The 24850-nt window shown below is 43.0% G+C and overlaps 1 protein-coding gene across 3 annotated transcripts in view; it reads right to left on the bottom strand.

The window, feature by feature from the left end:
• Positions 1 to 24850, bottom strand: part of ECHDC1 (ethylmalonyl-CoA decarboxylase 1) — a 54693-nt gene that overhangs the window by 24511 nt on the left and 5332 nt on the right. For all 3 annotated transcript variants that reach the window (XM_073627216.1, XM_073627217.1, XM_073627218.1), the window contains 4 exons: positions 16606 to 16680; positions 13631 to 13852; positions 11712 to 11854; positions 5966 to 6018 (listed from right to left, as the gene is read on the bottom strand). In XM_073627216.1, the coding sequence (XP_073483317.1) occupies positions 5966 to 6018; positions 11712 to 11854; positions 13631 to 13850 (416 nt within the window). In that variant the 5' untranslated portion in view covers positions 13851 to 13852; positions 16606 to 16680. The remainder of the gene's footprint in view (positions 1 to 5965; positions 6019 to 11711; positions 11855 to 13630; positions 13853 to 16605; positions 16681 to 24850) is intronic.

A 24850-nucleotide genomic window follows, 5' to 3' on the forward strand; every position in this document is an offset into this window, starting at 1 on the left:
ATCCTGCTGCTTTTGTCAGCAGTCCCATCATCAATAAATACAAGAGAACCAGTTCCATTGGCAGCCATACATGCCCACGTCATGACACTACCACCACCATGCTTCACTGATAAGGTGGTATGCTTTGGATCATGAGCAGTTCCTTTCCTTCTCCATACTCTTCTCTTCCCATCACTTTGGTACAAGTTGATCTTGGTCTCATCTGTCCAAAGGATGTTGTTCCAGAACTGTGAAGGCTTTTTTAGATGTTTGTTTGGCAAACTCTTGTGGTGAACCCTCTGTATTCACTCTGGTGAAGTCTTCTCTTGATTGTTGACTTTGACACACATACACCTACCTCCTGGAGAGTGTTCTTGATCTGGCCAACTGTTGTGAAGGGTGTGTTCTTCACCGGGGAAAGAATTCTTCGGTCATCCACCACAGTTGTTTTCTGTGGTCTTCCAAGTCTTTTGGCGTTGCTGAGCTCACCGATGCGTTCTTTCTTTTTAAGGATGTTCCAAACAGTTGATTTGGCCACACCTAATGTTTTTGCTATCTCTCTGATGGGTTTGTTTTGTTTTTTCAGCCCAATGATGGCTTGCTTCACTGATAGTGACAGATCTTTGGATCTCATATTTAGAGCTGACAGCAACAGATTCCAAATTTAAATAGCACACTTGAAATGAACTCTGGACCTTTTATTTGCACCTTGTAAATGGGATAATGAGGGAATAACACACACCTGGCCATGAAACAGCTGAGCAGCCAATTGTCCTATTACTTTAGGTCCCTTAAAAAGTGGGAGGCACATATACAAACTGTTGTAATTCCTACACCGTCACCTGATTTGGATGTAAATACCCTCAAATTAAAGCTGAAAGTATGCAGTTAAAGCACATCTTGTTCGTTTAATTGCAAATCCATTGTGGTGGTGTATATAGAGCCAAAAAGATTAGAATTGTGTTGATGTCCAAATATTTATGGACCTGACATTTAATTTGTTATAATTAACAGAAGTACAAAGTTGTGGAGACTAACTGCCATGAATCAGTATGCCCATCACTAGTTTCACACTGTAGCTGCTCTGCGTTAGCGGTAAAGCGCCACTAGTTTTAGCGGCGATTTACTGACGATTTAGTGGCGCTTTTTGGCCGGTAGCGGGGTGCTTTCAACCCCTGCTAGCGGCTGAAGAAAGGGTTAAAAGCGCTTGTATTGCGGTGCTGCCGAATTGCTTTGCAGACGCTTCAGCAATGCTGCCCATTCATTTCAATTCATTCAAATACATTCATTTCACCTCAGCCCGAAAGATTTTCCCCCTTAAAGACCAGGCCACTGTTGCGATATGGCACTGCGTTACTTTAACTGACAATTGCGCGGTTGTGCGACACTGTACCCAAATAAAATTGACTATGTCTTTCCCCACAAATAGAGCTTTCTTTTGTTGGTATTTGATCACCTCTGCGGTTCTTATTTTTTGCGCTATAAACAAAAAGAGACCGACAATTTTTTTAAAAATATATATTTGTTTTACTTTTTGCTATAATAAATATCCCCCAAAAAAAAAAAAAAAAATAAAACACAAATGTCTTCATCAGTTTAGGACAATATGTATTCTTCTACATATTTTTGGTTAAAAAAAATATATATATATAATATATCGTAATAAGCATATATTTATTGGTTTGCGCAAAGCATCTACAAAATAGGGGATAGATCTATGGCATTTTTATTTTTTACTAGTAATGGCGGCGATCGATTTTTAGCGGGACTGCGACCTTGCGGCGGACAGATCAGACACTTTTTTGGGACCATTGACATTTATACAGTGATCAGAGCTAAAAATAGCCACCGATTACTGTATAAATGTCACTGGCAGGGAAGGGGTTAACACTAGGGGCGATCAAGGGGTTAAATGTGTTCCCTCATGAGTGTTTCTAAATGCTGGGGGATGGGACTGTCTGGAGGAGGATACATATTGCTGTTCCTAATTACTAGGAGCAGCAGATCTGTCTCTCCTCCCTTGTCAGACCAGGGATTTGTGTGTTTACATACACAGATCCCCGTTCTGGCTCTCGTGCCTGCGATCGCGGGTGGCCCTGGTGGACATCGCAGCCGCCGGCCACGCGCATCGGGTCCCTCACCATGCAGCGGGCACGCGCCTGCTATGGCTCTTAAAGGAGCCGGCGTACAGGGACGGTGATTCGCGGGAACAAGCCAACATGCCGCCGTAAATGTGTGTGAGCTGGTGGGGAAGTGGTTTATATGGTCAAAATTGGAAATAAAAGAAAGATGGATACAATACAACAACATAAATTAAAAAAAATAAATGTTATTGTAACAAAATTCATTAAATCACAATTTTAAAAGAAAAAGGAGAGATGTCCTGACACACATTATACGTAGCAAACCTCCCTTGAATGCCTCCCATGACACCAAATCATAATAATACAGAGCATATCTATATAGGAGTTATTAGTTCACTGTTGCTAGGTAGGTGTCCATCATGGGCAGGCAGTTGCTCAATCCTCAACATGTTTTATGGGATCTGACCTGCTTCTTTGGGAGGTAAGGGGAACTAAAAACATAAAAAAACAAATCTAGATACAAGAAAAATAATAGAAAATACATTTATTAATTATACTTGTACAAACAAAAGAAGGCACAAAAGTCTGGTTAGATGCATGTGTGTTAAAAGCACCCCGAGGGCAGGGGTGGCAATAAATCCTGGCGGCAGTATACCACATTGTGCGTATGCGCCTTTCTTTGTTTGGTGCCAGACTTTCGTGATTTGGTAAGTGTGAATCTTTGTTTCATACATGTATAATAGATGTATTTTCTCTTATTTTTTTATTTTTCCTTGTATCTTGATTTATTTGTTTTCATGTTTTTAGCTCCCCTTACCTCCTGAAGAAACGGGTCACTCCCGCAAAACATGCTGAGGATTTGAGAAACTGCCTGTCCATGATGGACATCTACCTAGCAAGATTGAACTAAGAACTAAATATACTAGATTAAATAAATTAATACATTGGATTTGAATCATCTCTGTTCCCAATCCGAAGGGGTACTCGTGAGGGTTGTCCACTTTCGCCACTCCTTTTTGTCATGGCCCTGGAGCCTCTGGCTGAGGCGATACATTCACATCCAGATGTAAAGGGCATCGAGATGCAGGGTCAGCCCACAAAATTTCATTATTCGCGGATGACATTCTGCTAACCCTAACGATGCCTAGATTTTCCCTGCCTAATTTATTATCTCTTTTAAGTACTTTTGCATCCATCTCAGGTCTACATGTTAACCCAAATAAGTCTAAGGCCATGTCGGTAAATCTCTCTCCCCCCGAATTATCCACTTTGAAAGAGTCTTTCCCTTTTCAGTGGCTTCCCTCTTTACCTTACTTGGGGGGTTCGACTTACCCCTAAATATAATGGGCTCTATCAGGCCAATTTCCCCCCTCTTTTTAGGAAACTGACAGATATGCTCTCCTCCTGGTCTTACCTCCCATTATCCTGGTTGGGCAGGATTGCTGCGGTACATATGTCTTATCTTCCGAAATTACTATATTTTTTCAGGGTATTACCGATCTCGATCCCCTCGCATATATTGCGTATTCATCAAAGTAAACTTTGGAAATTTATATGGGGCTCAGTTTGCCCCCGAATCAATAAACGTGTCTTATACGCCCGGAGGATTAATGGGGGACTTTCGGTTCCCAATTTACAGGCATATTATACTGCAGCAACCATAGCCCCATTAGCCCATCTCCATGATACATATCAACTACCTTTATGGGCCACTATAGACCTGGTAGACTCTCATCCTATCCCTGTGTCATCATTACCCTGGCTCCCTCCTATACATCGCCCAACTAGACTCGGACCATGCTTGACCCATTCTCTCCACCTGTGGGACTCTATAAAATTTTTGGCAGGTTTAATATCCCCTCATTTACCTCTACTTCGCCTTGTACATTGCCCGCTATTTCCTCCCGGTTGCGACAATCCTAAGCAATTCTCCTGGTGGCCTGAGAATGGTTTCACGGATATTCATTCTCTGTTCACCCCAATGAGAATATTGACTTTTGAATCTCTTAGATCTTCCCATGATATTCCTCTACGAGAACATTACAGTTATCTACAAATTAGGCACTTTCTCCACCAACTAATAAAATCTCAAACTACCCCATATACTTTGACCCTTTTCGAGAGCTTATGTAGGGCACGACCCCATTCCCCAGGAATAATCTCTCTGCTTTATTCTTTGATCATTTCCTATAGGAGACCCCCAGTACAATCCTATCATTTACAATGGGAGAAGGATTTGGGAAAGCAAATAGACCCAGAGGATTGGCAGATTAGGACGATAAACCTCTCCAGAAGTTCCAGGAATGTCCTTATATTGGAAAATGCCTATAAGGTGTTCTATAGATGGTATTACACACCTGCTAGGTTGGGCCGTTTCATTCCATCCTATTCTCCTCTATGCTTTCGAGTTCACAAGACAGAACAATGGCCCATATTTGGTGGACATGTCCCAGGGTCTGCAGATTATGGGTCAGGGTCTACACTCTCCTTCATAACATACTTCACACCAATCTTAAAAGAGACCCCTATGAAGCCCTTCTTTGTAAACTGATCCCAGAACTGCTTCATCCTGAGCGCCTACTGGCCCTACACCTTTTCACTGCCACTAAGCTGACTATTGCAAGAGCCTGGAAGTCCCCGATGCTTAGTTTTGAAGCAGTCAAGCATTGCATGAACGATATCACGATCAACCAAAAATTAACAGCTCTTGCTTCAGACACCCACAGCAAATTTCTAAGGGTATGGCAGCCATGGATAACGTACTCTCAACCTTCCAGGTCCGACAATAGATTTCTTTCAATTTAAAGGCTCCCCGCTGCACCCCCCTTTGGACTCTTCTCTCCTTTCTCCTTTTCTTCTCTACTCTTTTTCTCTTTCTATCTCCTCCTCTTTTCTATGATATTTCCTCTCTTACACTTCAGTTTCTATTATATTGAAATTATTTTTTTTGTACAAAATGGTTACAATGGTTGTATGCCTCCACTAATGTATATTATATTTGCATATATAGGCAGCCTCTCTTCACTTTGATTGTCCTGTCTTGTACTTTACTTGTTTGATGGATCTGCCTTGGTCTTATTACACCATGTACCGTAATCTAGAGCACGGAGTGCTCCACTAAGTGGACTCTAATTAACCTTATATTGTTCTGGTGATGTTTCTAATATTCCAATTGCATCTCCCCATTTGGGATCTTGTCCTGTATGCTACATTTAAAGCAAGAGATATCTCCTTTTACTTCTAATGCATAAAATGCATTAAGGTAAAAAACCTTCTGCCTTTAGAACCACTTTAACTTTAGATGTGAATGTGATTTATGGTACCCCTTTTCATCTCCCTGTCTATGTGTTACAGTACATGTTGCAGCTACAATCATTCTGGCAAGACAAAAAAGCTGACAGGATTAAAAGTATTTGTCTTGCCTAGCTTTGGCAATGTATTGAATTTTTATTTTACTGCACTGGCCTTTTCTGGCCTGGTGTTTCCTAAGGAACAAAGTCTTGGGTAATCTATTGTTTCAAAAGATTTGGAAAAACAATAGCCAGTTTTCGCATTGGCTGCGTCTTCAAAAAGGGAAATTCCAGGTAAAATAATTGTAATTTGTTAGGGCAATAGAGGCTTATGAGGCTGAGCAGAAAGAGTCAGATAATGATACCACTATGCACCAAGCTCAGAGTTGCATCTTGAAAAGGATTTCACAGAGATAAGTAATAATAAAAACATTACAGTTACCTCCTGCAGTCCTTTTTAATGATACCTAATGGAGTTGTCCCTTAATTAGAGTTACAAGTACCCCCCCCCCCCACCACCACTATGGTTCTTTACTGAATGTCTGAATGCGATCAATCCCTTTTACTGCAACCCTGTGAAACCATAACAAAGGCAAAAACAATGAATACTACCTCAGCAGTCTTGTCAGGGTATTCTGCATTAACATACACATCTTTATCCCATCCTATAAAAAGAAAGAAAAATAAAAAAACAGCTGTACATCAAAATGTAAAGTTTGTAAAAAGTAACATTTAAGTACACTAATTACAAAGTGCATTTGTCATAGCAACCATAATGCCGCGTACACACGGTCGGACTTTTCGTCTACAAAAGTCCAACGGACGCTGACGGACTAAAGCTGGCTGGTAATCCGATCGTGTGTGGGCTTCTCCGGACTTTCAACGGACTTTTTCAGCCTCAAATCCGACGGACTTTAGATTTGAAACATGCTTCAAATCTTTCCGACGGACTCGAGTCCGGTCGAAAAATCCGCTCGTCTGTATGCTAGTCTGACGGACAAAAACCCACGCTAGGGCAGCTATTGGCTACTGGCTATCAACTTCCTTATTTTAGTCTGGTGTATGTCATCACGTAAGAATTCGACGGACTTTTGTGTGATCGTGTGTAGGCAAGTCTGTTCGTTAGAAAGTCCGCCGCAAGTCCGTCGAAAGTCCGTCGAAAGTCTGTCGGACAGGCTGTCGGACTTTTGTAGCTGAAAAGTCCGACCGTGTGTACGCCCCATAAGAGTTGACTATGCTGTAGTCAGCACTGTAAGACATAAATGCTGACTGGTTGTAATTTGTAAGTTTGTAAGTAATCATAGCTCTACAATTGAATATGTTCGATCGTGTTATTCCTGAATCCAGGCATATATGGGCAAATGTTTTGTTCGATGTGCAAACAATCTTACCATAGTACAACCTCTGTTAGGCTAATAAAGACATAAACTTATGTAAACACAAGCAGGTTTTGGCAAGCAGGGAATCCGACGTCGTGGGTTGCTGCGTGGTCATGCCCTGACGCATTTCATCATTGCTTTAGTCAGAGGGCGAAAAGCAATGACGAAACGCGTCAGTACGTAACCACACAGCAACCCACGACGTTGGATTCCCTGCTTGCCTGACTCGGGAACACCGCTGTAGCGGTGAGAGGTACACCAGGAGGTAAAGACTTCATAAGTAGATTTGACTTATGCTTTTAATATCTTGTTTTATTGTAAGTGTACATCTATAAGGGATTATTTTAAATAAACAAACCTTCCGTTACTGGATTGTGCTATGTGCACCCTTGTTGTTTTTTGCTTGTGATGAGCAACAATGTAAATGGAGGTATGCAGTGTTCCCTGTTAACAATCACCTAATACGCACTTATTAACCCAGCATTATCTGATGAAGACACACAGTGTTTGCTCACAACAACTATTTAAAGACATGCTTATAACCCAGTATTATCTGGTAAGTGGCTTATCAGTTTACATCTGTTTTTACATCCACCCACTGGCGTCGTTAACAACAGGACTCATTCCTGATTGAAACATGACTTCAACCATGATTCCCCACTGACAGCAGAATGTGAACCAAAGAGCCCACATTAATTAAAAAAAGACAGCATGCAGACACCCCCCCCCCCCCCCCCGGTATGGTGGTATGGATTATGGATTTTGAAGGGAGCTCAAGCCAAAATATAAAAAAAAAAAATGGCATTAGGTCCCCCACAAAATCCATACCAGATCCTTATCCAGGCCAAGAAAGGTGGGGGGACAACTGTGTGCCCCCCCAAACCATACTGGGTCACATGACCTCAGGGGTCTGCCACAGGGTCCCACCTTGACAAAGCACCTTATGCCTATGTTGATGAGGACTAAGGCCTCTTCCCCACAACACAAGCCTGGTGTTTGTGGGAGTGTGGGGGGTGATTTATCTGAGTCTGGAAGCCCCCTTTGACAAGGGGGCCCCCAGATCCTGCCCCCCCAAGGCAATCACGATGAGAGAAAGCCGCTGAACCGGGTTACCCCGACCGTTTGTTTTACTTTGGAGGTGGAGGGGAAGCAGAGCTGTCATTTGGTGCCAGCAACGGATACATTCGGGTTTAGCAGGCTTTTTTTTTCATGGCCATAATTCATCCATTTACATCCGTTTGCCCATAGGAATGCACTGCTGTCTTTTTTTCATCCGTCAATGGATGGATGAAAAACAGAGAGATAGAATGCCTGTGTGAAAGGGGCCTTTAAGTTATAGCTATGGCACTGGACAATTTTATTTTTAGGGCTAGCATTTATCGTTTCAAATGTTATACTGAAGTCTATTTTTTTTTACTTACAATGAGTGCAGTAGAACTATGTGAATTATACAGTTATCATTTTGGGGCACTGGAATCTAGCACATAAGAAATCTCTTCATGGATACATTCCACTCAAAGCTCTACCAAATGTTTTTTTTGTAAAGAGAATGATGTGAGATTGAAGGATTATTTGTGTTCCTGCTCAGCCATCATTGTAAACTGAGCTCCGGTAATCCTCCTATTGCGTATTTTTTCTATGTGTCCGATGTGATAAAAGCCAGTTAAACTATGGTATTTTTTCCTCCTGATGAGCTTACTTTGTCAAGTGTAGTAAACCCAACCTCATTAATTTTGTATTATGTCAGCCAGAAGTTTGCAAGTGGTTATACTAATTAAAGAGAACATTGCATGGATGTGAATTACCACAAATTCAAACCATAGTTAACCAGTGTACGTGCTTTGAACTGCGTTAAAGGGCACAGGTACAAATGCGCTTTATATATTTTGAGGATTAGGAGGTGAGAGAATCCTAAAAGGTCCAACAGTTGCTGCTCTAAGCTCATGCTGATAACACAATGCTGTTCTTAGAGGAAGCAATAGCTTTCGCAGGGTGTTTATCAATATTTAGGGGTGAGAGTAAGAGTAAGGCTAATACATAGAATTCTCTTGTTCAGTCTTTCGTCCGAACAAGAAAAATTGTATAGGTTCCTGCATCCAAGCTAAAACAGAGTGCTGCTAAACTGCTGGCTATTGTGCATTCTATGCATGAAGATAAAAAAACTTTCTGTGTGTAGCAGCCCCCTCATCCCCCCAAATACTTACCTGAGCCGCATCACTATCCAGCGATGTGCACAAGTGCGTCGGGGACTCTCCCTCCTGATCGGCTCCCGCTGCTGTTAATCAAAGTCAGTTAACCAATCCGGAGAGAGAGGGGGCAGGACCAAACAGCGGCTCCATGTCTGAATGGACACACAGAGCTGCGGCTGGGCTTGGGTGCCCCCATAGCAAGCTGCTTGCTGTGGGGGCACTCGACAGGAAGGGAGGGGCCAGAAGCGCCGACGAGGGACCCGAGAAGAGGAGGATGCGGTTTGCTCTGTGCAAAATCAATTCACAGAGCAGGTAAGTATAACTTGTTTGTTACTTTTTTTAAAAATATTTAGTATCGCTTTAAGCAGCTGCAACACCATTGGATACTTGAATATCTGAACAGAGACTGCACCTGATAGGATGACATTTATGTTCGAATTCCAATTTTTAACCCGGCCCCTTCAATTTTTCAGTCAAAGTCTGTTGAACTGGGCTCTGCGCAGCTGACCTTTCTGCTATGACCCTGGTTTAGATGGCTCCTGTTTTGTATTCTCCCAAAAAACATTTTTTTAAATTTGTTGAACTAAGTGGTATTGACAAGGCCACCCCCACAGCTTAAAGTGCCTGTAAAGGCATGAAGGTAAAAAACCTTCTGTGTGCAGCACAGCCTGAGCCCGCTCTCGCTCGGAGCACACAGAGGGGGACACAAGAACTGGCAAGATCAGCCAGGTTTTTTACACTTACAAGGGGCAGGTTAGACAGCACATGCACTGTGCCATTTAACCTGCTATTAGGAAACAGGATCTCTCTTTTTTTTTTTTTTGGGTTAACAAACACTAAGACTCCTTTCACACAGAAGGCGCTTTACAGGTGTTTTAGCGCTAAAAATAGTGCCTGTAAAGCACCTGTAAACTGCCTCCCCTGTGTCCCCAGTGTGAAAGCCCAAGTGCTTTCACACTGGGGTGGTACGCTTGCAGGAAGGAAAAAAAAGTCCTGAAAGCAGCGTCTTTGGGGCGGTGCAGGAGCAGTTTGTACACCGCTCCTAAACCGCCCCTGCCATTGAAATCATTGGGCAGCGCTGCCGATGTGCCTGCAAATAGATTCCGCAGCAGAGTTTTTGGGGCGCTTTTAACCTGTGCGGGTGGGAGCGGGGAGCTTTTAACCCCAAAGAAGGCGTTAACAAGCGGTTAAAAGTGCCCGAAAAGCTCTGCTGCGGAATCTCTTTGCAGGCACATCGGCAGCGCTGCCCAATGATTTCAATGGCAGGGGCGGATTAGGAGCGGTGTACAAACTGCTCCTGCACCGCCCCAAAGACGCTGCTTTCAGGACTTTTTTTTCCTTCCTGCAAGCGTACCACCCCAGTGTGAAAGCACTTGGGCTTTCACACTGGGGACACAGGGGAGGCAGTTTACAGGTGCTTTACAGGCACTATTTTTAGCGCTAAAACACCTGTAAAGCGCCTTCTGTGTGAAAGGAGTCTTAGTGTTTGTTAACCCAAAAAAAAAAAAAAGAGAGATCCTGTTTCCTAATAGCAGGTTAAATGGCACAGTGCATGTGCTGTCTAACCTGCCCCTTGTAAGTGTAAAAAACCTGGCTGATCTTGCCAGTTCTTGTGTCCCCCTCTGTGTGCTGACCATGGGCTACTGAGCTCTGATCACCGTTGTCAATTTACATGCCTCCGTCATCCACAGCTTTCCTCTCCCTCCCCACCCGTCAGCTCCTGGGTCTGTGTGAGCCGTCTACACCCCCCCCGACGCTATAAGTAGTAACGAAAGGTTTGAAAAAAATCGCACTGCCAGCTCCTCTCTTTTATCCAGGCATAACACACAGTGTAATGCCACGTACACACGATCGCAAATTCCGCCAGCAAAACTCCGATGAGAGCTTTTGGTCGGAAAATGCGACCGTGTATATGCTCCATCGGACTTTTGCTGGCGGAATTCCAGCCAGCAAAAGATTGAGAGCATGTTCTCTATTTTTCGGTTGGGAAAAGTTCCTATCCAAAAATGCGATCGTCTGTATGCAATTTGCACGCGCAAAAAATCACGCATGCTCGGAAACAATTCGACGCATGCTCGGATGCATTGAACTTCATTTTCTGGGCTCGTCGTAGTGTTGTACGTCACCGCGTTCTTTACGGTCGAAAGTTCAGAGAACCTGTGTGACTGTGTGTATGCAAGCCAAGCTTGAGCGGAATTCCGTCAGAAAAACCATCTAAGATTTTTCCAACGGAAATTCCGCTCGGGTGTACGGGGCATTAGTGTTTTTTTTAAAACGAAGCCTCTAAATACCTTTTTTTCAGATATCTTCAGGCCGGTCACATTTTGAGGACACACTATAGCCCCATCGTGGGGTGTGTATGATCAATTTAGATGGGCTCTTGAGGATTTACATATACAGGCTGCAGCAGTGGTCTCTCCTGCGTGTACCTCACTGCGTGGTTGCCCACTGATCCTCAGCTCCCGTGGGGGAAGCCCTTTTTGGGCTGCTGTTACCCAGCACCAAGCCCTGGTTGTAAAATCTTTTACAGGGCCCTTTATCTATCACCCTTTGGGCCTTGGTTCTGTAGTTGCTGATAGATAATACCTGTGTGTTGCTACATTTTTGGGACTGAGAGATGCTCAGGTTAAAATATATGGAGGCTTCTTTTTTATTATAATCACTGAATGGCTTACTTTTTATTTACTTTTCTTGCAGTTGTCATGCAGCAACAATACAACCTACATATCTGTGTATGAAATATTATGAAGAATGGTAAGAAAGTAACGCATAAGAGTACAATTTACTTACCTGTGAATTAGTAATAGCTTTAACGGCATTTAAGTCTGAACCAGAACAAAATGTGTTCTCTGCACCATAAACAATAAGCCCTTTCCCTTCTTGCCAGTTCTCCAGGTCACGGACCCGTTCCATTAATTCTATCATCATTGTTCCTGCAACACAAATTTAATATAGGTTCCAAAATCTAGGTATGTCAAGAAGAGCTTTGGAGAAGACAATGCATAAACATCTGGTGAAAACAAGGCTATATTGCACAGTACAACAAGAATTATTTCTCTATTTAGAAATATTAGCTCTTGGAAAACCCCGGAAAAGTTACCTCTACAGCCCTGTCAAGTTTATGGGGCCTGTAGTAGAGCCGAGAAATTACCTGAAAATTCTGCTCATCTTATCTATGTTCCATGTGTACAGTACCGTGCAAAAGTTTTAAGCAGATGTGAAAAAATTCTGGAAATTAGCAATGCTTTCAGAAATAGAAGTGTTAATAGCCTATTTTTATCAATTAACAAAATGAAAAGTAAATGAACAGAAGAGAAATCCAAATCAAATAGATATTTGGCGTGACCCACCTTTGCCTTCAAAACAGCATCAATTCTTCAAGGTACACACATCTTGGAGAACTATCCACAGATCTTCTATGGATGTAGGCTGCCTCAAATCCTTCTGTCTCTTCATGTAATCCCAGACGGACTTTATGATGTTGAGATCGGAGCTCTGTGGGGGCTAAACCATCACTTCCAGGACTCCTTGTTCTTCTTTACACCAAAGATAGTTCTTAATGACTGGCTGCATGTTTGGGGTTGTTGTCCTGCTGCAGAATTAATTTGGGACCAATTACACGCCTCCCTGATAGTGTGACATGATGGGTAAAGTATCTGTCTGTATTTCTCAGCATTGAGGACACCATTGATCCTAGCCAAATCCTCAACTCCATTTGCAGAAATACAGCCCCGACTTGCAGTGAACCTCCACCATGCTTCACTGTTGCCTTCAGACACTCATTATTGTGCTGCTCTTCAGCCCTTCTGTGAACAATTTGACTCATCACTCCAGAGCACCTGCACCCATTTTGCTGCACCCAGTTCCTATGTTTTCATGCATAGGAAATGGAAACAAGGCTAAGTGACTCAACTATGCATGAAAACTTAGGAACTGGAGTGCAGAAAAATGGCAACAGGTGTTCTGGACTGATACAGAGTTTCTTCAAAAACTGTGTGCAAGTATAACTAGAAGAATTGAAGAGTCAATTCTGTTTAGAAGGCAAAGGGTGGTCACACCAAATATTGATTTGATTTGGAAAGCAAACAAATATGTACAGCTTCAGATGGCAATCCCACGATTACACCTACCCCACACGTCAGGAAAGAGTGCTGGCTCAGCATACACAGTCTATGGAAGTAAGGAGATCTGGACAACCGCACACCGATGCAATCACTTTTATTGGAATAAAATATAGTCCATATATTAGACAGAGGTACAGAAATCAGCTGTAGCTGACGCGTTTCACACCCTTACTGGTGTCATGACTAAGCACCAGTGAGGGTGTGAAACGCATCAGCTACAGCTGATTTCTGTATCTCTGTCTACTGTATGGACTGTATTTTATTCCAATAAAAGGCGATTGCATTGGTGTGGAGGATTTGGCTCAGTCAGGGAACATAAGATAACTTTATTTGCTTTATGAGCATATACTTGTGTGTCATATAGCAACTGGATCTGGGACTTGTTTAGACTGTCATACAGGAGTTGTTCTTTTAATTAGTAATTATTCCCTAAATCTGGCCAGCAGAAACCATAGCCCAATTACGCGTTTGCATATTTCATAAAGAATTCTCCATCTATTCTCCTTGTGAAATGGATATGCAGACCCTGACTGGTAAACCACATTAATGAGCATCCATCTATCAAAATTTGTGAAGTCCCCCTACCTGTAAATGCATTCATTCGAGCTGGATTATCAATGCACAGTTCTGCAATTCCGTTTTCTCTTTTAACGAGTGTTACTGATCCTCCTGTAAATGGAGCTAGTTTATTTTTAATTTCTTCTTCATTAAAACCATGGCTGCTGTTATACAGAGACAGGGATCTGTGAAGATGCCATCTTGCTGCTGATCTGTTCAGCATGCATCTCCATATGGAAAGGGCCATGACTGCAAATAAATAGAAGATATTTAAAATATTAGGATTTGGAAGTTTTTGGCAAAATAAATGCAATTATAGGTTTATATAAGCATTCACAATGTGTTGTAGAGAAAAAACTGTAACATAAGCAATATTGCAAGATTTAGTTATGCTGGAAGTTTGCCTATTTTGCTATAAAAGAAACATGAAAATGAAATGTGTACTGTGATTTGTTTGCAAAGAACGTCATAGTTCAAAATAGAAGACATAACATAGATGCGCTGTGGGTGATCATAATATAGTCAGTGCTATGGACAGGTTTATATACAATGGAGTACATTTCATAATAAAAACGTGTGTCCGATATAAAATGTCATTCTGGTATGGATGTTATTAACCCACTAAACAAATATGGTAACCCTGTTACACTAACAATTCTAACAATTGCGGTACAAGAGGTTTTAGTTGCACAACATTTGCCAATATATGTGGAAGCAACACTGCCTCACCAAGGCCCCTCTGTTTGTTGGAGCATATATACTGTATAAAGCAATGGATAAATTAAAGGTATTTTTCTTTTTTTTAAAGAAAAAAACATTCCATACTCATCTGCTCTGTGAAATGGTTTTTCACAGAGCAGCCCTGATCCTCCTCTTCTCGGGTCCCCCGCTGGGGCTCCTCCCCCTTGACCAGTGCCCTCAATAACAAGTTGTTTGCTATGGGAGCACTGCTGCATGCTCGCTCCCGAGACATGCCAATATTCTCTTCTCAGTGGCTTACTGGCTGTGTCTCAGCCAATGAGAGAGAGACCTGGGACAGCTGACGCTCCAGTGCACATCACTGGATCAAGAGTGGGCTCAGGAGAGTATTAGGAAGGCTGTGGGGGAAGCAGCACACAAGGTTTTTTACTTTCATGCATACAATGTAAAATGCATGAAGGTAAAAAAACCTTCAGCCTTTAAAACCATTCTAAATTTTGGACTCCAAATATGCTACAGTTAAGCCTAGTACACATGGGCCGAATGTCGGGCGGCATCAGCCAGTTCAATAGAAACCAGTCAACATTCGGCTCGTGTATGCGGCAGCCAGGCCGGTTTCTGTTGAAGGGTCATGACCGAAAAAGGTCTGCCGACCGGCTCACTGTCAGCTCTCTCCCTGCCACAGAATCCTCCACATCGGACACACATTCTGGGGTAAAATGCCTGATCCAAGCCAAACACTGTGGTTCCGTCTGTCAGCCAAAATGTCACTACTGTGTCCTCTAGTGAAATAAAGGCTGGTAGATGGAATCACAGAGCACAGAGGGGAACCAGGAATCAACAGTCCTGGAAGTGGCAGATGCAGAAGAACCACGTGGCAGCAGTAGGTCCTCAAGAGAGTGACATTCAGTGGTACAGGCAGGATATGGATATCATGAAATTTTGAGGTATGGATAATATTTCTCATGGGACTGGAGAATATACTCTACCTTTGCATTAGCGACACATAAGTATGGAAATGTTTTTTATGTACTAGGAGAATCTTTAAAGGCATTGTACACTCAAACGTTTTCTTTGTTTTAACTAAGTATTAGTGCAGTTATATTCCCTGTGCCTGTTTGCCTTACCTTGTAATGATGGGCTGAAGTATGTCGGGTCATGGCTGACCGGTTCCTCAATATCCATGGTTTGCTGCAGCTAGCCTTTCCCTAATCTTCAAAGGGACAAGACAACTTCATGTCCTGGGTCACAGTGTCCAGTGCATGCACTGCCATCCACTCTGTGTCGCATCACAAATCTGGGAGTGCTAATATAAATTAAAAAAAAAAAAAACTTGCTGCATTGTAAACTCTCTGTGTGTCTGTGAATGCTCATCCTGTTTGTGGCTGGCAGATCTAATTAGATCCCACCTGCACCAGCACTAGACTAAGGCCTGGTACACATGCTAAGTTAACTTTCATTCAACCCAGTGGGCTGAACAAAAATAAGACTGAGGAGTTTGCTGTACTATGTGATGTTAGCACAGTGATCTCCCCGCTGTTCTATTGGGTTCTGACAGTGCCAGAACACACCAGCCAGTGCTTGCAGCCATTGGCTGAGAGTGCTGATTGGATGCCGATCGGCTACTGGTTTTCCAGTATGCTCATTCAATAGAAGCCAGTCGAGAAATCGACTTCTGTCAGACAAGGACCTGTACACATAAGAAGAATGTCAGCTGGTTTCTACTGTACCAGGTGATTTTGGCCAATATTCCGCCCATGTGTATGGGGATTAAGAGACCCAGGGATTGTAGGATATGTAAGATGCAATATATTAGATTTTTGTTTTTGAGTTAAATAGCACTTTCAATTTTGAAATGCATACTGAAGGTACAGAGAATTTGCTCAGTTCATCAACTTTTCATCCAGTCACTGGTGTACTATTTCACTAGCTTTTGTCAGTAATACAGACATCCCAAGGCGGCCAAATGGAGTACAGCTGCTCGGGCTGCTCTATCTTCTGTCTGTGGCTGAGTGACAGGTGGATGCAGGGCTTTTTTTCAGCCAGAACTCAGCGGAACTGTGTTCCGCCACCTCTGGCGCTGATCACTCGCTCCTCTGCTCACGGCTGTCACTTATAAACAGAAAAGCCCAGCTTCTCTGTTTACAAGTGACAGCACTCCTCTCCCAGCAGCACAAAACCCTCCCTGCTCTGGGTATCCTTCAGTGCGGTTCGGATCGACGCGAAGCACCACCTCCCTGTAATTAGTTTTTGCAGGTTGGGATGTTTGGTAATATGATGATCTAGAAAAGGATTTTGCTTACCTGTTTGAAATGGGTGTGCAGTATTCCCAAATACACCCACTGTAGGGTCCTTGCTGTTCCTTGCATGCAGAAATCCTAAATTGAAAAACATTTATTATTGATATTATTATTATTATTATTAATAATAATGTGGCGAGTGAAGATTTAACAAGCTAAGTGGGTTAAGTTTGCCATTTAGTGTTGAACATGACCTGTTTTGACACACTGGGTTATAACCCTGTTACCTATGTTGTCTTTTAAATGCATTTACTGCTTTAATAAGCAATAAATTAATTTAATTCTGCACTGCATGCGGAAGCTCTTTTGTGCTGTCTTCCTTGCTTGCTGAGTCATTCATTGCTGGGAGATCACAAAGGGTCTGTTGATACAAGTTACAATAAGACAGAGTTCCTACATACAATCCACACATTAGGACGCAGGGTTTCTGAGTTTCCCGAGAGTGATACTGCCTAGCTGTGTGAGGTCCTGTAAGTGAAGTATATTACAGCACTCTGTGGGGGATTAAGGTATAAACAGGGCTCTTTTATGAATAAATTGTTCTGCAAATAAAGCCATGGAGCAATAATCATTTCCTTTACCTTTTATCTTGGTGAAGAGCATGGCCTGAAAAGGGTCACCTCGTTTTTCAGTTTAGGATAAAGTAGGGAAGGGTTAAAACCATAGCTACCAACTGTCCCAGATTTCGAGCAATGTCCCTCATTCCTCATTTGTCCCTCATTATGGTCTGATCTATATAGATGTATATAAAATGCACTTTTTATCTATCAAAAAGTTTTCCAGCACTAAATTTTTCATCTGATTTCTAAATTGCTGCATTTGTAAATTCCAAAAGCCAATATAAAAGGAATAGTAGTGGTAAAAAAAAGCACTTGTGGGTTTAACCAATCTTGTTTTTTTGTAAAATTCTCCTTTAAGGGGGAGTGAAGGGGTGTGTTCTATGCCTGCATACTTTTGCTGATACGTGTCCCTCATTCCCATCTCAAAAAGTTGGGAGGTATGTTAAAACCCCTTTCAGGTTATTTTGTGCACCCCAATTGGATAATTAACCCTCAGCTCTTGTTCTGTTGGTAACATATACATTTTGGATCTCTCTTTACTGTCCATTTAGTTGAAAATAATCACCAGGGATAACGGGATGAATCTCTTTTACGAGGAAGGTGTGGTAGGCCTTTACATTTGAGAAACTAACACTCCCAAAAGTGTTCATTGTCAGAATAGCAGAACTAATATATCTACTTATGGTATAACTAAAGTCAAAAATGTTTTCAGGTTTTGGACAGAATGGAGAGGAATTAGAACCCCTGTCAGTTTTTATTGCTGTCTGTCCCTTTGGGGGATTCACCATCTCCATTTGTCCTATGTACCGTTATCACTGAAAGTGAAAGTTAAAAAAATCCCACATTTGAAAATCATCCAATGGCAACACTAGTTCTGGTGACAACCAGGGATTCCCTTACTTTGAAGGGTTCCCACCCACCCCACTTCCTGTAGTTTTTATTGTACAGGAAGTGAAGAGAAATCTCCCCAATGGGACACAGATGGCAAAAACAAATCTGGCAGGGGTACAGTGGCGCATCACCCATAGGTGCAGGGTGTTCACTGCACATGGGCCTCCGGGGGGGGCCACACTGTGACCTGACCCACCCTGTATCCACGAATGAAACGTTCAGGGACGATTGGTGCAGCGGTGGGGGCCCATCTTTTCATCCAGAGGTGCCGTATTGAAGGAAGGGTGGGTGAGGCAGGCACCGCTGCTGACAGGAGCAGTGACAAACCCATCACTGCTCCTGTGGCCGGGCTGGTATTCTGTTGATTTGTGCCCGCGCATGCGCAGAATGGAAGGGCACTCCAGCTGATTTCCTGATCAGCTGGCCTGACGTCACCATAGCACATGCGCACATCGTAGGAGGCTTTTTTCGACGGGAGATACCATTTCACGGGCACAATTGAAAGCTATGCAAAGAGAGATATGCACGGAGATTGAGCCTCGCTGTTGCAGGCGGGTTGTGGGTGTGTTGAAGGGCGGGTTATGTTTGTGTTGTAACCCACCCTTAGATACAGGCAAAACCCGCCCTGCAACACAGACAAAACCCAACCTTGAGCACACGGTAAACCCATGCCGCAATAGCAAGGCACAATATGACAAATACGGTGTCCCTCTGCTGTTTGCATAGCATTCAACTGTGTCCATTAAATGGTATCTCCCGTTGAAAAAAGCCTTTTTGGAGGTTTGGAGGAAGAGGATGCTCCACCCATGAAGAAAGTTTCGGGTCGGCTGTCAGCTCAACTAGTCACTTCCCTTCCGGCCAGCAAGAATAGCGCCGCCTGGGTCACAAGGGGCGCTGGAGGAGAGAGGATCCTGGCCGGCGTGTCAAGCCCCTCTGGAGGTTGGGCAACAACCCCAAGGAAATCCTATCCCGGTGGTCTGCACTTCAAGGGATCAACAGGCAGGTGCTGCTGCTGCTGTACCTGGCACTGGTGAGTTTGCTCCGCATTGGCTAAATCACAGCTTTCTTCTACAGCCGATATTATTGCTTTACAAAACACTAATACGCCTGAAACATGTAGAAAGGAAGCGTTGCCATGCATCTTGTCTCCTCTAGGTTTTCATTTGTCCACCGCATCAAGGAGAAGATTTGGCGAGGGGAATTTTTGGATATATTATCATTACTCCCCTTATCAAAAGAGTTTTTTCAAAAGTCAAGTGGAAGAGATGATAAATCTGAAGAGGATAGAGGACGGCCGATTAACAAAACATTTAACAATTGGTTGCAAGCCTTTTTCATATTCGCTAGCGTCCTATGCGAAAGACATCTGGAGAAAAGACCAGGTCTTTTTCAGTATTTGGACATAGTTTTAGAGGCTTACAAAAACTTTGGGGGTATGGCTTGGTATGTTTACGATGAATCATTCTGACAAAAATTGGCCGTACAAGCATCACACTCAAGTTATAGAAAAGAGGTCTGTTTTAACTTCAATGAAAACCACTTTAGATTGCCTAACACGTGTAAGTACAGGCTTGTGCAGGTACTCACCCCATCTCCAAGTGTTTCAAGAAACTATCATCTTCCAACCAGTTGGCAGGTAAGGAATCCTTTTCTAAAGGCGGAGTCACCGATGAAACTACACGTAATGGCCCCTTGGCTCAAGGAAATCCCAGACACACAGACAGCACATCTCCTGTTTAAAGGGTTTTTGTCAGGTTTTCTTTACCACTATTTAATGGGTCAGGGTGCAAGCTACATCACAATGTAAAATCAATAAAGAGTTTAGAAGCTATAGTGGTGGAAAAAATTGCTAGCGAAATGAGTTTGGGTAGGGTAGCTGGCCCCCCCCTTTTCAGATGTTAGGATTTCCCCTTTAGGAATTTCCCAAAAAGGAACCAAACTCTTACAGGCTCCTTCATCATTTGTCATTCCCTTTCGGTGATTCCCTAAATGACCAAATACACGACCAGATTTTGTCTGTTTCGTATGCTTCCTTTGAGGACGCTTTAGACATTTGGAAGGAATTAGGTCCGGGAGCACTGCTGGCTAAGGCAGATGTGAAGGCTGCTTTCAGGCTGCTGCCTATAGACCCCATGTCATTTAATTTGTTGGGCTTTTTCTTTCAGGGACATTTTTATTTTGACAAATGCCTGCCAATGGGCTGTTCTTTATATTGTTTTTATTTTGAATCCTTTACCTCTTTCTTAGAATGGGTAGTTTCACGGGTGGTGTAAGTGCATTCCCTGATCCATTACTTGGACAATTTTCTTTTCCTAGGTCCTTCTCATTCAAATAGTGGTAGAGATTTCTTGCTAAAAAATGTTCAGTTTGCGAGGCGTTTGGGGTCCCTTTAGCACAGGAAAAGACAGTTTCTCCGTCAGTTTCTCTGGATTTCTTGGGTATCACCATAGTTACGGTAAATATGAAATTCAGGTTGCCTAAGGGAAAAATCAGCAGGCTTACAGGTTGTATCATTTTGGTGATTAGGAAAAAGAAGGTTACTCTTAAAGAGGTTCACTCACTGCTGGGTCAGTTGGCATTTGCCACCCGTATAATGCCTATTGGGAGGATTTTCTCTCAGAGGCTTTATATGGCAATAGCTGGACTCAAGTCTCCATCAGCTCATGTAAGATTATCACACGACATACAGGAGGACTTAGTTTGGTTAAAGTTTCTGAAATATTTTAACGGCAGGGCGGTTTGGCAAAGAGATCTTGTCAAGGATGGGGAATTGCTTATCCTCAAAGTCTCCACCAGTCATTGTTCTGCTGAGGCATTTCATTTTTAAATGTTTGAGTCTGAACATTTGGATTAAAGCATAATTTATACCCGGCAGAACAAAATGACTTGGTGGACGCTTTATCTCATTTTCAGATGGAACGTTTCACTTCCCTGTTGCCAAACGTGGTGGGTTTGACTTGCCCGAAGTTCTTATGGAAACTCATTTGAAGAAGATTTAATCAATGTGCAGCACTCTATTGCCCCTCCACCATGGTGGGATACCAATCAGCTTGGTGGTTATGGTCTTCCTTTTTGCAAGAGCATGGTGTCGCTGATACCTCGGTTTCCAAAGGCTTAGCTCTGTTATTCTTGAACAAACTTTTCAGTAAAGACTTCTCCTGGTCACATGTGAATAAAGTTTAAAGTTTTAAATTGAACAATCTTCCCTCTCTTTTCAGTTTTTTCATGGTAAGGCAAGCATTGAAAGGATATAAAAAAAAGCAAATAAGGTTACGGATTCTAGGGAGCCAATCTCCACTGAGGTTCTGGGGAGGCTTTGCAAGGCTGCAGACACAGTTTGCTGGTCAGAGTTTGAAGTGACACTATTTAAAACTGTATTTTTAATAGTCTTCTTTGCTGCTCTAAGAATCTCAGAGCTGGTCCCTTCAGCTAAGCATAAAACAGGGGACTACAATGGGAGGACGTGTTGGTAGGTGAGGCTACAGGTAAAATACTGTACGTATTAGACCAGGGGTCTCAAACTGGCGGCCCTCCAGCTGTTGCGGAACTACAAGTCCCATCATGCCTCTGCCTATGGGAGTCATGCTTGTAACTGTCAGCCTTGCAATGCCTCATGGGAATTGTAGTTCTGCAACAGCTGGAGGGCCGCCAGTTTGAGATCCCTGTATTAGACAGTCAAAAACGGATCAAATTGGTAAAGGATCCTGGGTAGTATTAAATGTTTGTATTAATTCACTGCTTTGCCCAGTGACATTGTTAAAGAATTATATCAGGCATAGGCCAGAGGTTAAAGGGCAGGTTTTTTTACATTTTGACGGCTCTCCTTTAAGCAAATTTCAATTTTTACAGGTTTTTAAAAAGTGAAAACAAATTTTAGGTTTCGATAATAGGGGCAGCCACTGAAGCAGCCAGACTAGGTCTCAGTGAAAGTTTGATCAAGAAAATAGGTAGATGGAAATCGGATAGTTTCTTATATGTTCGTCCTAACTCTTTCGTTTGAATAATTTCGGGTCCCCAGAAAATAGTCTGAATTATCAGACATTCATTCATACATTGGGCCAGCAAGAGATCGGATGAGAGATAATATTCTAAGAACTTGGGTTTAGACCGGACAGATTTCAAAGTGATGTGGCATGGGAAGCGTGGAATGGTTTGGTCAGATTTATTTAGCGAGTTAGAAATTTTAAATCTAAAGTGGCCAGCACCTGATATTTTAATTTTGCATATGGGAGGTAATGATTTGGGGAAGGTTAAAACCCTCAATATAATTTACATAATCAGGGACGATTTGTTAAGGTTTAATTTTTCATCCCCGGGGACAGATCTGATTTTTTCAGAAATGATCCCTAGGTTGAAGTGGTTAAATTCCAATTTCGAAAATAAAGGCTGCAACCAAATATTTTTCCAATCAAAGGTTTTAGTGTGTTTATTGTGTTTAAAGTCTGCTGACTGCTATTCCATGTTAGGAAAAGGGGGGAAAACAGTTTTAAGCCCCCCTTGCCTCATGAGATTGCGGCAGCTGAGTTTCTAGTATCTCAGGTTTAAAATTTGCGGGAAGACTTTCCATTGGCCCTTGGCCCCTGGAAAGGTCAGGTGACACTGTATCTAGGCAGTTTAAGGGGATTGTGGTATGGAATTTAAAAAGATCCCCTCACGTTTTAAAAATTGCGGGAAGACTTCCCATTGGCCCTTGGCCTCTGGGAAGGTCAGATGACCACTGTATCTGGGCAGTTTAAGGGGTTTTCTGTGTGGAATTTCAAATAAAAGGGGGGTTCCGAGCCCCAGAGGTTCAGTCGCCTCAGTAGCAACAGCTGTGGTGTTCCCTCCCACCCGTCACGGCTAAGAACTTTATTATGTGGCTAGTGTCACCTTTCAAGGGGGACAGTTTATTTTAACCACCTGACACCCGGCCGTAGCCGAATGACGGCTACAGCGCGGATATCAATTCCCGGGAGGCCGTCATATGACGGCCTCCCCTTTCCTCGCTCCCAGTGCGCGCTCACGAGCGCGCATCGGGGAAATTCTGTGTTGGCCATGTCCCTTGGACACGGCCAATCACAGATCGCTGTAAATGGCCAATCACAGCGGCCATTAACAGCGCGATCGCCATGGCCAATGAGCGATGATCTCAAATGTAAACATTTGAGATCATCTCTCATTGCCGGCTCTCTCTCCTCACACAGAGACAGCATGTGAGGAGAGAGAGAAACTGTCAGCGATCTGTGAGATTTCAAAAATGTTTTTACAGTGCCCATCAGTACAGTGCCCCATCAGTACAGTGCCCACCTGTGCCAATCGGTGCCCACCTGTCTGCCCAGCAGTGATCAGTGTCCATCTGCACATCTGCACAGTGCCCACCTGTGCCACCTCATCAGTGCCCACCTGTGCCACCACATCAGTGCCCACCTGTGCCAATCAGTGCACATCTGTGCAATCAGTGCCCATCTGTGCCGCCTCATCAGTGCCCATCTGTGCCACCTCATCAGTGCCCATCTGTGCCGCTCCATCTGTGCTGCCCCATCTGTGCTGTCCCATCAGTGCCCAGCTGTGCCACCTCATCAGTGCCCAGCTGTGCCACCTCATCAGTGCACATCTGTTCCACCTCATCAGTGCCCCTCTGTGCCACCTCAGTGCCCATCTGTGCTCATCAGTGCCGCCTCATCAGTTTCGGCTTAGCAACAATGTCCAAAAGAAGCTTTTCCGCCGAGGAGGCGTACCAAATACTGTCCCAGGCCGACGAGAGCAACGAGGAGCTCTCTTTTTCGGATTCCCTTTCCGACTCCGATTCCGAGTTGGACATAAATTATGAGCCAGTCCTCAGTAGTGGAACACTGAGTGACTCAGAGGAGGAAGATATTCGGCCTGACGGTGTTCCTTGCATGTTGGATCTCTGTATGTGGCCAGGCTGTCTAGAAGTCTCACACATGTGGTATCGCCATACTCAGGAGGAGTAGCAAAATGTATTTTGGGGTGTCATTTTTGCTATCCAAAGGCTATGTGTTGGAAATATCTTATAAACGGACAACTTTGTGTAAACAAAAAATGCGTTTCATTTTTTTTCCACATTTTTCAAAAACTTCTGGAAAAAAAGAACCGTTCAAAAGACTCATTATGCCTCATAGATTATACGTTGGGGTGTTAGCTTTGCAAAATGGGGTCATTTTGTGGGTGTTTCCATTGTCCTGGTGCTCCAAGGGCTTCAAAAGTGTAATAGGTGGATGAGAAATGTGTGTGTAATTTATGCTCCTAGAACACCTGATGGTGCTCCCTGCATGTTGGGTCTCTGTATGTGACCAGGCAGTGAAAAAGTCACACACATGTGGTATCGTAATACTCAGGAGGAGTAGCAGAATGTATTTTGGGGTGTCATTTGTGGTATACACATGCCATGTGAGAGAAATAAGCTATTACAATGACAATTTTGTGGGGAAAACAACAAAAAAATCTCAATTTTGCAAAGAATTGTGGGAAAAAAATACAACTTCAAATAACTCACCATGCCTCTAACTAAATACATTGAAATGTCTACTTTCCAAAAAGGGGTTATTTGGGGGGCATTTGTACTTTCCTGGCTTGTTAGGGTCTCAGGAAATGAGATAGGCCACCAGTACATCAGATGTGATAATTTTTTTATGATTTGCACCATAGCTTGTAGACTCTAAAACTTTCACACAGACCAAATAATTTCCACAAATTTTTGGTTATTTTTACCAAAGATATGTAGCAGTATAAATTGTGGCCAAAATTTATGAAGAAAAATTACTAAATTTGCAAAATTTTATCACAGAAATTAAGAA

This window comes from Aquarana catesbeiana, linkage group LG04 (genome assembly GCF_042186555.1).
Source record: "Aquarana catesbeiana isolate 2022-GZ linkage group LG04, ASM4218655v1, whole genome shotgun sequence".
Classification (NCBI taxonomy): Eukaryota; Metazoa; Chordata; class Amphibia; order Anura; family Ranidae; genus Aquarana; species Aquarana catesbeiana.